Source organism: Ciona robusta, chromosome 5, assembly GCF_009617815.1.
Source record: "Ciona robusta chromosome 5, ASM961781v2".
NCBI lineage: Eukaryota > Metazoa > Chordata > Ascidiacea > Phlebobranchia > Cionidae > Ciona > Ciona robusta.
Window position 1 is genome coordinate 917,147 of NC_143239.1, and position 15,099 is coordinate 932,245.

The 15,099-nt window shown below is 33.4% G+C and overlaps 3 protein-coding genes across 4 annotated transcripts; 2 read left to right on the plus strand and 1 right to left on the minus strand.

Moving 5' to 3' along the window:
* The first annotated feature begins 615 nt into the window (after positions 1 to 615).
* Positions 616 to 6,013, plus strand: LOC149735318 (alpha-amylase 2-like). The gene is made up of 14 exons (XM_089878988.1): positions 616 to 908; positions 1,149 to 1,258; positions 1,598 to 1,686; positions 1,965 to 2,104; positions 2,342 to 2,402; positions 2,678 to 2,866; positions 3,029 to 3,123; positions 3,267 to 3,396; positions 3,460 to 3,535; positions 3,912 to 4,042; positions 4,220 to 4,393; positions 4,821 to 4,991; positions 5,315 to 5,493; positions 5,859 to 6,013. Exons 1-14 carry the CDS (start codon positions 738 to 740, stop codon positions 5,976 to 5,978), a joined length of 1,836 nt encoding a protein of 611 aa, XP_089735114.1. The 5' UTR covers positions 616 to 737; the 3' UTR covers positions 5,979 to 6,013.
* Positions 6,014 to 6,444: 431 nt separating this feature from the next.
* LOC149735319 (2-(3-amino-3-carboxypropyl)histidine synthase subunit 2-like) lies at positions 6,445 to 11,994 on the minus strand. Of its 2 annotated transcripts, none has more exons than XM_089878983.1 (10): positions 11,804 to 11,994; positions 11,484 to 11,614; positions 10,982 to 11,202; positions 10,333 to 10,541; positions 9,872 to 10,062; positions 9,301 to 9,499; positions 8,902 to 9,061; positions 8,402 to 8,563; positions 7,077 to 7,205; positions 6,445 to 6,667 (listed from the first exon to the last, which is right to left on the minus strand). In XM_089878983.1, exons 1-9 carry the CDS (start codon positions 11,939 to 11,941, stop codon positions 7,084 to 7,086), a joined length of 1,533 nt encoding a protein of 510 aa, XP_089735109.1. In that variant the 5' UTR covers positions 11,942 to 11,994; the 3' UTR covers positions 6,445 to 6,667; positions 7,077 to 7,083. The 2 variants fall into 2 exon arrangements, with proteins under 2 accessions (XP_089735109.1, XP_089735110.1); XM_089878984.1 differs by having other exon boundaries at positions 6,486 to 6,667; positions 7,081 to 7,205.
* Positions 11,995 to 12,209: 215 nt separating this feature from the next.
* On the plus strand, positions 12,210 to 14,774 carry LOC149735320 (tRNA (carboxymethyluridine(34)-5-O)-methyltransferase alkbh8-like). The gene is made up of 2 exons (XM_089878982.1): positions 12,210 to 12,326; positions 12,736 to 14,774. The coding sequence occupies exon 2, from the start codon at positions 12,757 to 12,759 to the stop codon at positions 14,536 to 14,538; it is 1,782 nt and encodes a 593-aa protein (XP_089735108.1). The 5' UTR covers positions 12,210 to 12,326; positions 12,736 to 12,756; the 3' UTR covers positions 14,539 to 14,774.
* The last annotated feature ends 325 nt before the right edge of the window (positions 14,775 to 15,099 follow it).

Here is a 15,099-nt window from a genome sequence, read left to right on the forward strand (position 1 = left end):
GCACTTTAAAGTTCTTGATTATTTTGATAAATGTATGAATCAATACACGTAAATATAATGAAATAATATTGTACGATTGGAATCAGGTTTAAACATTCTTTGTCTTGCTTTATAGTTTTTAAATGGACATATACCTACGAAAAATCAAAATATGATTTAGGTAGAAATGCTCAAATGTAATAAAACATAACAGCTTCTATTTTTTTTCCAACTATGAAAAAACTAACATCGCTTTTTTTGTAATTAAAACAGTAAACGGCTTTTGTGCGTGCTTTATATAGTCGTGAGAATAATGTGAAATTAACACATTTTTGTTTGTCATCAATTGCTGTGGCAAAAAATTTTTAAAAATGTCCTGCTTTACCCCATGTTTCACTTTACCCCGCCGTAATATACAAAGGGCTACTTATTTAAAGAAAACTTACAGCTGCTTATAAGTGGCAATAAAGTTTTTCCGTTTTGGATCAGTTCTATTGCTAATGCTACATACGGAACAGTTTTCGTATATAGCAACAAACAGATACTCCTTGCAATATGTTGACTACATCAGCAAATATCAATATATATATATAGTCGTTATCGAAACCTTCGCAAGTACAAACAGTTAATCTATTTTGATCCCGACATTCAGTGTCTTTCCCACGTTTCCTACTCACATGTTGTGTTCACATGGCATTGCTTTTCCCAACACTTTATAAGCGGCGGTAAGTTGCCCATTGCATTTTGAGTGAGTGACCATGAAAACGGTGTTGCTTATCTTTTCGTTGGTTGCCGCTGCTTCAGCGCAGTGGGATCCAAACTTTGTTTCAGGAAGAGCTGGAATCGTCCATCTATTTGAATGGCACTGGGACACCATTGCTGATGAATGCGAAACTTTTCTTGCTCCCAACTTATACGCAGGTGTTCAGGTTCGTGGCCATTTCAAGATAATGGTGCAAAAATAGCCAGTATACTCGAGGTGCTTAAACACACAAGTTGCGTATACAACTTGTTACACACAAAAAAAAATGTTTACCAAATTGTCAGTGTCCGCGCAAAAAGTAGAAACCACATGGTAAGTTATAGAACACCCACGGTATAACTAAAAGTCACCCCGCCACGCAAAAACAAATATGTAAACATTATCTTTATTATTCTATGTTTTAAAGGTTTCTCCCCCAAATGAGAACCGCATTGTTGGTGGAAGACCTTGGTGGGAAAGATATCAACCCGTCTCTTACAAGATCGGAACCAGATCCGGAGACAGGGCAGCATTCGAGTAAGATTGCTATGTTTTATATGTAGTAGGGTGGAGAAAGATAAGACACCTTTTCATTCTATATTCTCGTCTCCTTTGGTGGTAAACAAAGAACATTCAAAGAACTATAACGTCGTATTCTTATGACTCTCAGCATAGACCGTTGTTAATTGTTTAAAATAGGATCAGCAAATTGGATATTTTGTGCTTAAACTGACTTCCCACTATACACATTAGTTACATGGTCGCGCTATCATTTCACATTAACATACTACTCTCTTCCTCACATAAACACACATGGCTCAAATTTAGAACAAAGTAAAATATATATAGAAAGTAAATGTTTGCTGTTCTGTGTAGAAACATGGTGGATAGATGTAACAGCGTTGGTGTAAGAATATACGTGGATGCGGTGGTGAACCATATGTGTGGCGGGGATGGTGGATCAAGTTAGTAATGGCTAGTTGTACTTATAATATGTTGGGGTAAGATGGCCAGTGTGTTCATTCTCTTTTATCGTCCAATTTGTAGTAAACAAACAATATTTACAGAAATATGAAATCCATCACCTCATAGTATTATAAGAAATAAGTAGAAAAATAAAAACAGTTTAATAATAAAGTAAAAACAACTAAGCAATAAAAAAGTAAAATAGTACTAAAAACTTTAGATTCAAATATGTGGACATACATTTTCACGCGTATTTGTATCTTAATCTTATATATAGGCACCCAAGGAACTGCTGGCAGCACCTGCTACCCTGACTCAGAAGGTTTTCCGGCCGTCCCGTATTCTAGTTTAGATTTCAACGATGGTAACTGCAATACAGCGTCCGGGGACATTGAGAACTACGGCGATGCCGCTCAGGTTTGTGAACATAGTATACTGCTATTAGCTGAGTGAAGTTACGAATTCCACTGATAATACCTTTAAGCGTGCATTTAATAAATTTGACAAATGCGGGTTAGTGGTTGGATTAACCATAGGTCACGATGCCACCACCGTCGTGCGAGTCCTTGTGTATTAAATACTTTAGCGATCTCTAATGGGATGTCTACATTGTCAGGGAAAAAAAACGTATGTTTAATTATGACCATTGAATAGGTGAGGAACTGTAAACTGGTAGGCCTGCTTGATCTCAACCAAGGGACGGATTACGTCAGAGGTAACAAAACGTCACGACGTGACAGCTAATATGTATTGCATAACCTACCTGTCTTTTTAATGCCAAAAAGGTAAAATCGAAAAACTGCCACCTGAAAAAACTAAACAATTGTCCGGCGACGTGCTGGCAAACTGGTTTGCACACCTGTCTCTATATTACTTAAGTTACGAAGATATAAAAGTTATATATTCATTTATTTACAATAAACAGCGAATTTTTGTTTTTCAACATTTTTAAAACCGCTTTGCAGAGAATTGAAAGCCTTTTTTATATAGGTAGAATAATTGAATTCATGAACGACATGCTCAGCCTCGGTGTCGCTGGTTTTCGTGTTGATGCATGCAAGCACATGTGGCCCGGAGATCTGGAAGTAATTTTTGGATCCCTCAACGACCTTTCAACGGCCAAGGGATTTAGTGGAGGAAGTCGACCCTACATTTATCAAGAAGTTATTGACCAAGGAGGTAAAGCGTCATCGTGACGTCATCATTAGGTGATATCCGTGTAGGCGTCTTTTTTCACGTCACCGCTAATTCTGTTTTTTATTCTTAAGCAAGAATATTTCATATTAGAATTAAGCGTCATTTTATAATATGCTACACATGCATATAACTTTATATTATTAGGTGAGCCTATTACTGCCGACCAGTATTTCAGCTGTGGGGCCGTAACAGAATTCAAATATGGAGTCAATCTTGGCAATAACAAAAACTCAATTCAGGTACTGATACGTCACCTGGCAAAGTATTAAGAATTTACAAACAGTGTAGCGTGCAAAATAAAAACAGCAACAATTTGAAACATTTTTGTACAAATAATTTGATTAAGAACATTTGGAATCTAATGTTTGATGTTTGGTTATAGTATTTAGAGAATTTCGGAGAATCTTGGGGAATGATGCCTGGTGGAAACGCTTTGGTTTTCTTGAACAACCACGACAACCAACGTGGACATGGTGGTGGGGGGAACATCATCACGTTTGAAGACCCGTTTAGTAAGAAGTTGTTTTACTTATATTACACCGATATTTGTTTTTTTAAGTTAGCTTCTTATCTAGATTTGAAAATATTCACGGCTTACATGATGGCTTGGCCTTACGGAGTCCCTCGAGTAATGTCAAGTTATTATTTCAGGTAAAAATAGGTTTGAATATTTTACTACTAAAAGTAGTGTTCGCTATATGTCTACCATTTGGTATAGTAGTGTGGGGGAAGATAGGACATCTTTTCATTCTATTTTCTCGTGACATTTGGTAATAAACAAAAAACATTTAAAGAATTGTAAAACCGTATTCTCGGGACTCTTATAGACCGTTGTTAATTGTTAAAAACATTATCCGGATATTTAGATATTAAGTGCGAAAGGTGTCCCGTCTCCCCCCACCCTACTATATATATATATATATATATATGTGTGTGTTATTTAAGGATAATAACTGCAGCATAATACCAACTTTCGCAGTGTAAAGACTTTAATTGTAATATTGGCAGCAATTTGTTTGTTTTTTAGCAATTCTGATGAAGGTCCACCATCAAACCAGCGAAGCATCAACGCGGATGGTTCTTGTGGAAACGGTTGGGTTTGCGAACATCGTTGGCGTCAGATTAAAAACATGATGGGCTTCGCTGTTGCGGCGCAAGGTGACGTATTTATAGTTTATATTGGAAATAAATGACTGGAAACTGTGTTTTGTATAAAAAAACACAGTTCCTTACAGTAAAAAGTCTTTTTTATTTCTCCGTTTTGTATATATAAGTATTTATTCATTAGTTCATTTGGATTTACTAAAACTAATTTCGACTCCTTGTGTGCAATAGGCCAGGGTGTTTCAAACTGGTGGTCAAATGGTCAACAAATTGCATTTTCTCGTGGAGATCGAGCATTTTTGGCAATTAATCATGATGGTTATACATTGAGTGAAAACCTGCAAACTGGGATGCCTGCTGGTGATTACTGCAACGTTAACTCTGGTGAATATTCCAACAACCAATGTAAGTCACCGATGCTCAATTTATTTATATCTAAATGTCTATAGTATGTTTAAATATAAACTACTCGCGTTGCTATATATAACCATTAGTTTACTAACCGTACAAGGATGAATAAGTTACAACGATAATTAACTCCTACCAATAACTATAAATACTAGACATATAGTGGGGCGGGGAAAATGGGACAACTTTTTATTCTATTTTCTTGTCTCATTCGGTAGTAAACAAAAGACATCCAATGAATTATAAAACTGTATTCCCACGACTGCCGATTGTTGTAAATTTTTTAAAACATGATCGGGATATTTTGATATTATGCGATAAAGGTGTCCCATCTTACCCCACCCTAGTATATATACAGTATTAAGCTTGTATACAAATATTGCGTTATTACAAAGATATTACAAAATACGTGTTTGTACCTAAGGTACTGGCGAATGTATTTCTGTTGGATCCGACGGGTACGCGTATATTAACATCGGTGCGACTGAAGACCCAGTTGTTGCCATTCACGTCAATGCTCCTTGCAACTGTGAAGGTGGAAACTGTGGTGGAAACACCGGGGGTGGGGGTGGAACAACCAACCCTCCAATCACGGGTAAATATGATAAAGAATGTAGATCAACATATCTGGTCTGATCGAATATTCAACAACCTTTTAAGCAAACATTTATTGTTCACGGTGTATGGCTTACATGTAGAGGGCTGTATCGAACTTTTAAAACTTAATGTTTTATTTACAGGGTTACAACTATATTTTCCATGTGTGTTTTTTTTTTCTATACAGCATACTGTTTTATAAATTTTGAACAGGTTTTGTTGTTTCTAATTTAATATAGGAGTTTAAACGTTAACACAAAATGTTAAAACTTTGTATTTTCGTTTTTTATACGATATGAATTCTAAGTTACAACACATCAGGTGAATGCACGAGTTGTAGCAATTGCAATAGCAAAGTAGATTGTGGATACCTCGGTATCGATCAAACACAATGTGAAGGCAGTGGCTGCCTGTGGTGTCCATCATCTGGTAACGATCCATGGTGTATTGTCTCAACTGGTTCTTCTGGTGGAACGGGCGGATCATCGTGCAGCATCTCGGTTTGTTTATAATCAGTTTTTGACGTATTTAAACAGCGCATAATTTATAGTAGGATGAGGAATTTGTGACACCTTTTCTTTTCATTTTCTCGTCCCATTTGCTAATAAACAATTTTTTTATCCCATCTGGCAGTAAACGAAGAAAATTAAAGAATTATAAAGGCGCATCCTTACGACTCCGATATACCGTTGCTAATTGTTTAAAACACGATATCCGGATATTATGTCCTAGGTGTCCCGTCTTACTCCACAGAACTATTAATAGCATATTTTTTCCGTGACACAAGTTAAGAATACCTGGCCTGCTTATTAACATCCATGCATTTAAACTCACAGTTAAGTGTTTTAAACCATATATTCCGCAGGATTCATCCAAACAAGATTGTGGATATGTAGGAATTGACGAGGGTAGCTGTGAAGGCAAAGGCTGTTGTTGGGTGGAATCGTCAACAAATGGGATACCGTGGTGTTTCTACCCGCAGTAATTGATCCAATAAATATCAACATTGCTAAAACTAAACATCATTTGTGTGCTTCTGTTTTAAATGTGGACTGTATTATGTTCATCTCCGTTAAGGTGCCTCATTTCCGATGTGTAATAGGGGTTAGGCTTAACGTGGAACGTATAGAGAACCAAACCTTCATTATAAAAACACAGTCGTTTTTTCACAGAATCTGGTTACGATATAATGATGATAAAACGTATTTAGACCTTCCTTACGGCTGAGTTATACCACCAATAACAGAGTTCACCCGTAAACTCGTTAGTCACACGTGTGGTTACACTATGATTATCTCCATAAACGTACTGCGTGCACATATTTCGTTCAAACAAGAGAAAACAGCTTCAATATAGCGACTTAAACTGCGAAATTAACCACCTTCAATATCGTGGCAGAGCATCTCGTAAGGCTTTATAACTCCTAAGAGTTAGGCAGTCAATTACGCAAATACGAGCACTCTTCATTCTATTATTAATTGAATAGTACATATTAGGTTTAGTTCAAATGCATTGAACTATATTGGCATATGATTGATTTTTATCATAAATTCGCACAGTATTTCTGATTGCATGAAATAATTACATATCATGGTTGTCAACACCTGAGTAAATGTTGAAAGGATAACCACAACCCGATTATGTCACAATTTTGATTCCCCTCACTTTAAACATCTGTAACAAAATTTAAAGTTCTCTTTATTTTACTATTACATGGATGTGCAACTTAAAAGTTATAACACATATGTTTAGTTGAGCTTTACATACACTTCATACTCGCTTACAGACTACTGTATGTAATATTGTTGAGTACCTTATGTAACTTATGCTTGTTTCTATATTTCTGCAAATTGTGCAACCTATTAATGAGCTGGATTGAAGCAATTTTAGTTGAAAACACAACACCAAAACGCACACATTATTAGGATGCCCAGCAGCATTTTCACACCCTAATATAATATATATTTTGAATTGAATATAAAAAAGTAACCGTGCACAAAACAGTATACTACCTGTGTATGTGTGAATAAACCTGAAAGTAATTAACAGTATTTGCTTCATCTTGTATGGTTGATATAAATACCTACATATCATGTGCATTCACTTGAATAATGAACAGGCAAACCACTTCTTCCATCTTCAGCCAATGTAACTTCAGTTTCCCCTAATTTCTGTTCAAGGCCTTTCCATGTTGAACCAATGTAACGATAAACTGCAATAATATCTTGGCTTTATAAAAAATTATATTATTAACTATATACTTTTTAAAACGCACAAAGCTGATTACTGTTTTTAAATATTAAAAAAATATGTAAAATAGAAACAGTATACTTTGAAAAGTTAAAAAATGCGAAATAGTAAGGTGACATTTTTTAATGCTCGCTAAATCATAGTAAAGCCAATGAATTTTTTTAGTTTGCGTGTGCGAACGATTAAACTAGTTTCATAGCTTCATAAAACAACCTTGAATATTTCGTACAGTTTGATTTTGTCTCATAAAACTAGTTTTTGTAAAAAAACACTAAGATATAAGCATGAAGAAAATAGGCAGGGGTCAACATGACTGGAATTTTAGATAATAACAAAAAAATATCGGTTTCACGGTATATATATAAAGTTTACATGGCAAAGATACTAGCACGGCCTTTTAAATTCAGTAGGTTAACAACAAGTTGCAGAATACTGCTAATGTAAATATATTTCAATTTAGAGTCCCACATTCCCCCACATTGTAGTTTTGTATGTTTTCATTGCCAAACTTTTAAAGGTTTGCTTTTAATTTAGTAATTTATACCTCATTTGCACTTGGTAATAATTTATGACGATAATTTATGACAAGTGGCTTGTGCCAAAAACAGAGTAGTAATACCCAATTTGTAGCAAAAATAAAAACTTTATCAATAGTTATTATTAAATTTCTGTTATTACAAGTTCATATACATTTGTAGGATACAATATTTATCCATTGATGTTCAAACATTACCCATTGTCGTTCTAACAATACCAATTGTTATGCAATAATATAATGTATAGGTAACATGTTAAAAACTATAGCAGTAGGGCAAGAAAACGAATGTTTAGGCTTAATTTTCAAAGCGTACATTATTATTTCGTGTTATTTCGTCGTATTATCCAAAAACCGTCATCTATTTTGATTTTGGAAATATTTGGCATTATGTGCTTAAGTGTCCCATCTTCCCCCATTGTACTATAAATGTTATTATTTGACCTTTTACCCCAAGTTTTTTTTTTAAATTTTAGCATCAGAAGTAAAGCAATTTTTTTAAATTTGATGTTGACAATATGAATATTATTAAGATAATAGACAGAACACTAAAGCAAACTGAATTTTTGTAAAAATTGAACAATAGGTAAAACATAGTGGAATTTCATGAAATACATTATTACCTGAAGAATTTGGATGAAAAACAGAAAGAGCATTTTCATTACTTCTCACTTCTAGTTGATTGTCTCCATTTATATTTTCATTTAAATTATTACGAATTTCACCGGTAATTAAGGATATGGTTTCTTCCGTAGAAGGACTAAACTCCACATAACTGGAACCACCTTACAATAAATTGATGATCCAATTATATTTAACAATCGAAATATGTAGCATGTGCATTAACAAAACTGTTCAAATTTTGTTAAGTACTTAAACTATCAGTCAAAAATCGGTGCCAAGTGTTTAGCGCGCCTGCTTCCAACCTAGTGGTTATTGGTTCAAGCCTGGCGGTGCTACCAGGGGGGCCTATGTGTCCTTGAACAAGACACTTTTAACGACTGTCGTTTTTCGGCTATTCGACGATAAAGCAAGTTACATTCATGACCTAAATTGTGACCAAAACGTCTTATTTCAAAATGGTTTAACCAGTGTACAAAATATAATAAACAATTTAACTTACCTGGTAATAGGTCACGGAAATTGAAAACGTACGGTTCACCCCACTCTCTATTAGCATTGTATGCAACTTCCACTTCATATGGTGTGACAAGGGGTTTGAAATATTCACTTGAATCTAAATTAGTTTGTTCCGGACATGCCACAACAACAAACACATCAATCTGCAAACAAACAGCAATTGTTGTGACGACTAATTGTGATTCAAATACTTGCATTTAGATACTTACAAGTACTAAATTTAAAACTGTTTATAAATAAAATTTACTAAAAACTCATACTACTTTTAAACCAATAATTAATATAAAAATAAAATATATATTTGAAAATGTTTACAGTGCTTAAAAGCTATCACTTTTTAGTTTTTATTATATATTATAGCAAGTAAAGGCTGTCATTTTACCTCTGAAAAGTTTGCAAGTTTTGCAGGATTAATTTTGCCGACAACAAAGGTATATGACTTCCTTTTAGTCAGTGAAATAATATGTTTGAGATGTTCTATTATCTCTAAATATCCTGCCATTCCTAATGTACCGACCACGATTCCAATTGTTTTTGCATCTTTCAGTTTTTCCACCAAGTAATATTTCTTTGCAAGTTGTCTGTAAAGAATAGACAACATGTTAGATATAGTGAAATTCTATTTTTAAATAATAAATTGAGTAAAAAATTAAAACTTTTCTTTAAAATTGAAATGAATGTTACTTGACCATCTTTATAGGCATACGATACCAGAGGTGTTCTATTTCATACATTTGTGCTGTGCATGATAGAAGCTACCAAGTATACAATTTTGTGAGTGATTGTTTATTTTATTTTTTGTATGAACAAGCATTTAGACAACCCATTAGTGACCACTGGGTTAGAGCAGTGAATGAAAGTGTGTTGCCCAATGTCTTATATACCAACATGCTGCAATGGTAGACATTACTCTGTTGCATAACACTGCCTAGAATTTATGAATTTAGATTTACCTTTTGATATTTGATACGGTTGAATTACAAGTTTTTGTATCCGGATCAAACACGTGACCAGTTATCGTAGGAAGTTGAAACAAAAACATTTTTAAATCTTCACTTTCATTTGAACCGATAAAAAACAAGGAATAATCGTTTGGTGACTTATTTTCGTTTAATGGAAAGCAATATTTTGATGTTGTGTATGTCTGCAAGAATAAAATGCTTTTAAATCTTTAACTAAATAAAACTCTACGAACATTTTTATCAAATTTATTAAAAAATACAAATTTTCAAGAGTCTGGGTATAAGGTAACATACTCATAATTTTTTCAAACTTAAGTATAAGTAATAGTAAATCAAATTAAGCATAAAACCCTTATTACAATTTGATAAAATGATAATTGCAAAAGTTATTTAAAGATCTTGGGAACTAAAACAACCTTAATGTCCTACAGAATTATTTTTATAAATCTTACATTTGAATTTTCATTTGATTTTAAAGTGACACTTGTTGTGAGGTTTGGAGAATGACCTGATATTGTTTGTTGTTCTTCAGTGTCACGTGTACATGAGCATTCTGTGCATGGGTTTGAACAAGCTGTGCGATCATTCTCTGTTTCATTGGGTTTCAACAAACCAAGTGATAGGTTGGGATAACTTGGTAAGAGTTGTTTGTATATTTCATCTATAATTAAAGAAAACATATTTTAACTTTTACAATACCATTATTTTAGAGGGACAAAAAATAGAGATAAGTTGTTGTACCAGAATTTAAATATTCCAGACTTTTCAGTTTCTATTTTTTCTTGTTTTTTTAAAGATACTTGCCATTGCTGTGTACTTTATGATAAAACGTGAAACTCTGAACAGAATAAAACCAATTACCAAGAATTAAAAACACTAAACAGCATACAAACTTGTGGAAAACATTGTTCATATCTCGACATTTATATTTGAAACAGCCGGTTCTGTGTGTCAGTAATTTAAATATTAAGGAATGCTTGGGTTACTGACGAATGATTCTAAAACCTTTTGATTATTATTTTAAATGCATTTATATGCAAAATGTTATTTAAAATAATAACATGAAGTAGTACTAGTATACATTTCCGCAAAATAAATTACCTAAAGCATGAACATAAGTAGATTCCGCAAAAATAAAGACATGACTTTCACTAGTTGGAAAAACTTGTTTAAACGAAGCAACAACTTCTTCAATCGACAAATTCATTTTGCCGAGAACAAAAAGAGTTTTTGTTTTAGAAGTTGATGTGAGTGAAGCTTTTCCAAAATGAATGATTAAATCTGCTTGTACATGTTGTGCTGCTACTTCATCTACATCATAACTGCGTGGGATAAACACATTTAGAGATAAAAACTAAAAAGGTTCAACAAAAAATGTATGTATATATATATATATATATGATTTTTTACTATTTAAGAAATAAAATACTATAATCCGAATTATTTTTAGTTTTATGTTAGTAAACATCTTTTGATTTGACTATGGTAAAAATAAAGTACATTATATATATGTCCATTTATTGATTTATAAGCTCTTCTTTTATTTGGAATAATAAAAAAGCATTACCACTCAGTAAATATTTATCATAAAACATTACCCTACTTTCCATAAGAAGTATCAGCTAACAGATAGATATTTGCATCAGTTTGAAGTTGTAAATATTCAGTGACAGCAACAGCATCATTTAACATTTCATCAGGAAATTGCAACGCCACCTTAGTGACACCATTATCCTGTGGAAACAAATCTCATCAAAACACCGTATTTTACCCCACCAGCTTTGGTTAGGTTGCTGTGCTATTAAATACCCAAAAAGTAAGATTTTAAATATTTAAAAAATAGATTTACACTTTATACAAAGTTATACCTACTGGCTTGAACATGATAGTAATTTAGTAATGTAAACTTCTAAACTCGGTTACCTTAATAAATTGAACGCATTGATTCACATCATATTTTTCCTTAATGTTTTCAGAACTTCCCGCTTTCAAAGTCTGTTTTATTTGTGGATATGAAGCTAAAAGTTCAGGCTTATCGGTGGTATAAAATGCACTTGCCATTACACGTAAAGAAAATTGCAAAAACAGAACGAACTTTAAAGTAGAATTTTGACAGAAATGTAACCATAAAAAAGTGTTACCAAGCTAAACAACGCTTAAAATATTTTTCTAATTTAACTTTAGATCAGAAAATACAGCAAGCTATATTAAGCTTAGTCTAAATAAAACTCACTTTAAAACCAAATAAATTTTATTTATATAACACTGCATTGATTTTCTGAATTTGAATTCACCAACTGATTGTTGCGCATTACTAACTTTAGACCGAGGTTGCTTTTATGGGGGTTTCCCTATCGCTGCGTGGATAAAAAAACTGATAGTGAATGAATGAATGCAACAGATTTATCCTCGCGTGTTGGGAAGACGATATTCGTTATAACTGTGGGTAAGTATTTGCCCGAACAATGGCAGCATCGACGTGAATTATATACCGCTTTTTAGATTTATCGATAGCTGACACAGTTGTTACATTTCTGGTATTCTATATAGCTTATTAAACTTCATTGTACTTGTTAACTTGTACATGTTTATGTTTGTAATGAACTTATTAATAAATGCAATATTAGGATGTATACATGAGTTTGCTACTGTATGGTATGCATGTATATTATAGTATGTATATATTTGTAAATTTATGTAACCTGTATTGGCGGGTTTTTTTAATTAGTGCATGTCCGCAATGTCCACAATATTCACTACATAGTGGACATGCACTAATTAAAGAGACCGTGTATTGGCCATATATACTTCGAATTTCGCTAATCACTTACGCATTACATTAAATATATTCAAAGGTGATAAAGTTAAGGACAACTATGAGTGAAGCATTAAAGAAAAGACAGGAAAAAAAGAAAAGAAAAATATGTGCAAAACTGCAGGCATATGGTTTACAAATCGACTGTAACCCAACTTCAACCGTTGTTATTGCCAATGCAGGAATTGGTAATATGGTTTGTTCAACTGAACTTACACATTTGGTTTCGCAATATGGGGACTGCATGTTGCTAAAACTTGACGGCAAATCTTATGCAGTTGTACAATACAAGAACACAGAATCAGCTAAATATGCTGCAGAATCACTAGAAGGTCATCAAATGGTGAAACAGACTCAGAATGAGTTTGCAACGTTTTATTGTTTTTACTCGAATAGTATTCCACAAGAAGATGTGATATTCGCAGAAGAGAAAAGTGACCTTCCAAATGGTTTGATTAAAATTGAAAACTTTCTTAACAAAGAAGAAGAACAGGCCCTCATCAACTGCATACAACACGACATTAGCATTTTATCCAATGATCATGTTTCTGAAAAGTTAAAACACCGTACTGTGTTGCACTATGGGTATAAATTCCGTTATGGTACAAACGATGTTGATATTAACAATCCTATTAGTGAAGGTCTTCCAAACTACATTGAAAATCTATTGGATCGAATTATGGCTACAGGATATCTACCATCAAGGCCAGACCAACTCACCATTAACATGTATGAGCCTGGAGATGGTATACCCCCACATACTGATAACACAAGATCCTTTGATGGTGTGTTATCCACTGTAAGCTTGGGTTCACATACTGTTATGAACTTTAGTAAAGAAGGTGCTGAAAGAATAGATGTGTGTGTCGAGCCGCGTACTTTATTTTTATTTACTGGTGAATCAAGATATGAGTGGAGACATGGCATCCAGCAAAGAAAGTTTGATATTTTAGATCAGGGGAAAAAAATAACCACTCGGACCATTAGGTATTCTTTGACATTTCGAACAGTTGTAAAAGATGCCGGAAAAAGTGGGTGTACACAAAAAGAGGAGTTTTTGATTCCAGAAAATGAGTTCGATGCAAATTCCCTTGAAAGTTCTCATGTTCATTCTGTCTATGATAAAATTGCCGATCACTTCTCATCAACTAGAGAAAAACCATGGCCTCATGTTGTGGAATTCTTGCAAAGTCTGCCTCGTGCATCAGTTGTATTGGATGTTGGTTGTGGAAGTGGAAGATATCTTGGTGTTTGTCAACAACACTTTATGCTTGGCTGCGATCGCAGCGTGTCTCTTATTAATATCTGTAAACAGAAAAATTTTCCATCCTTTGTATGCAACGGTTTAAAGCTTCCAGTGCGAGAAGGAAGTTTTGATGCTTGTATATGCATTGCTGTTATTCACCATTATGCCACAGAGAATCGTAGAATTCAAGCTATTAAAGAACTTCTAAGAGCAGTAAGAATAGGTGGGAAAATTCTCATTTATGCGTGGGCCATTGAACAAACATGTAACAATGTAAAATCAAAATATCTTAAAAAGAATGCGGTCACATCAAACCAAGAACACATTGAGTCTGATGTATCAAGCCCAAAAGATGGAAAGCAAAAGTTAGCGGTTCATGTTAACAGGACATCATTTGTTCAGCAAGATCTTTTAGTTCCGTGGAAATCAAAAAATGTTAACAGTAAAAGTAACAACTCATGCTCAACTTATTTAAGATATTATCATGTGTTTAAAGAAAATGAACTGCAATCACTTTGCTCTCAAATAACTGAATGCTCTGTGTTAAAGTCCTATCATGACAATGGTAACTGGTGTGTTATTCTCGAAAAAGTATAATTGTTGTTATTGTTTAATTTGTTAATAAATTTTCGCAATGCTTATTTTGTTTCTTCGTAAATGCTATGTATGGAAAAGAAAAATGTCTCTACTAACTTTGAAAAATTATGAAGGTTAACTGACTTGTCAACCTAACGGCAATTACTTTTTGTCACAGTTTTCTTTAAAAATGTTAATAATAAAAATGTTAGTAATAATGAGTTTCACCTACCATAAATAAAGTTTTAAAACGTTTACATCGTGGTCTGAAAATTTAATTTTCTTCGAGTTAGATAAGCACGATTGAGTGCCGCTTCAGTTTTTTTATTTTCTAATTCAAATGGAACTATTGGAATACAATACTTATTTTATCTTTATGTCTTCTAGGGGTATTTGGTTTAGCTATTAAAATAATTACATACTTTTGGTTCAGTGTTAATCCTGCATTGAAAAGAGGTGTAATGAAGAAAAATAATAACAGACTAAATTTTTTTCACAACTGCCTCTTCGAAGTTATAATCATAAAATCATTGGTATTAATTTCTATTCAGTCCATGAGTTTAAAACACAGCACTTTTTTTC

What these genes read in the sequence shown, in the direction of transcription:
- LOC149735319 (XM_089878983.1), bottom strand. Translation starts at nt 11,941, where the DNA reads ATGGCAAGTGCATTTTATACCACCGATAAGCCTGAACTTTTAGCTTCA. An exon ending in GCTGATACTTCTTATGGAAA is followed by an intron (nt 11,203 to 11,483) that starts GTAGGGTAATGT and finishes TATCCCACGCAG; the next exon opens with TTATGATGTAGATGAAGTAG. An exon ending in AATCAAATGAAAATTCAAAT is followed by an intron (nt 10,063 to 10,332) that starts GTAAGATTTATA and finishes TTATTCTTGCAG; the next exon opens with ACATACACAACATCAAAATA.
- LOC149735320 (XM_089878982.1), top strand. Translation starts at nt 12,757, where the DNA reads ATGAGTGAAGCATTAAAGAAAAGACAGGAAAAAAAGAAAAGAAAAATA.
- LOC149735318 (XM_089878988.1), top strand. Translation starts at nt 738, where the DNA reads ATGAAAACGGTGTTGCTTATCTTTTCGTTGGTTGCCGCTGCTTCAGCG. An exon ending in AGGGACGGATTACGTCAGAG is followed by an intron (nt 2,403 to 2,677) that starts GTAACAAAACGT and finishes TTTTTTATATAG; the next exon opens with GTAGAATAATTGAATTCATG. An exon ending in AACCAACCCTCCAATCACGG is followed by an intron (nt 4,992 to 5,314) that starts GTAAATATGATA and finishes ACAACACATCAG; the next exon opens with GTGAATGCACGAGTTGTAGC.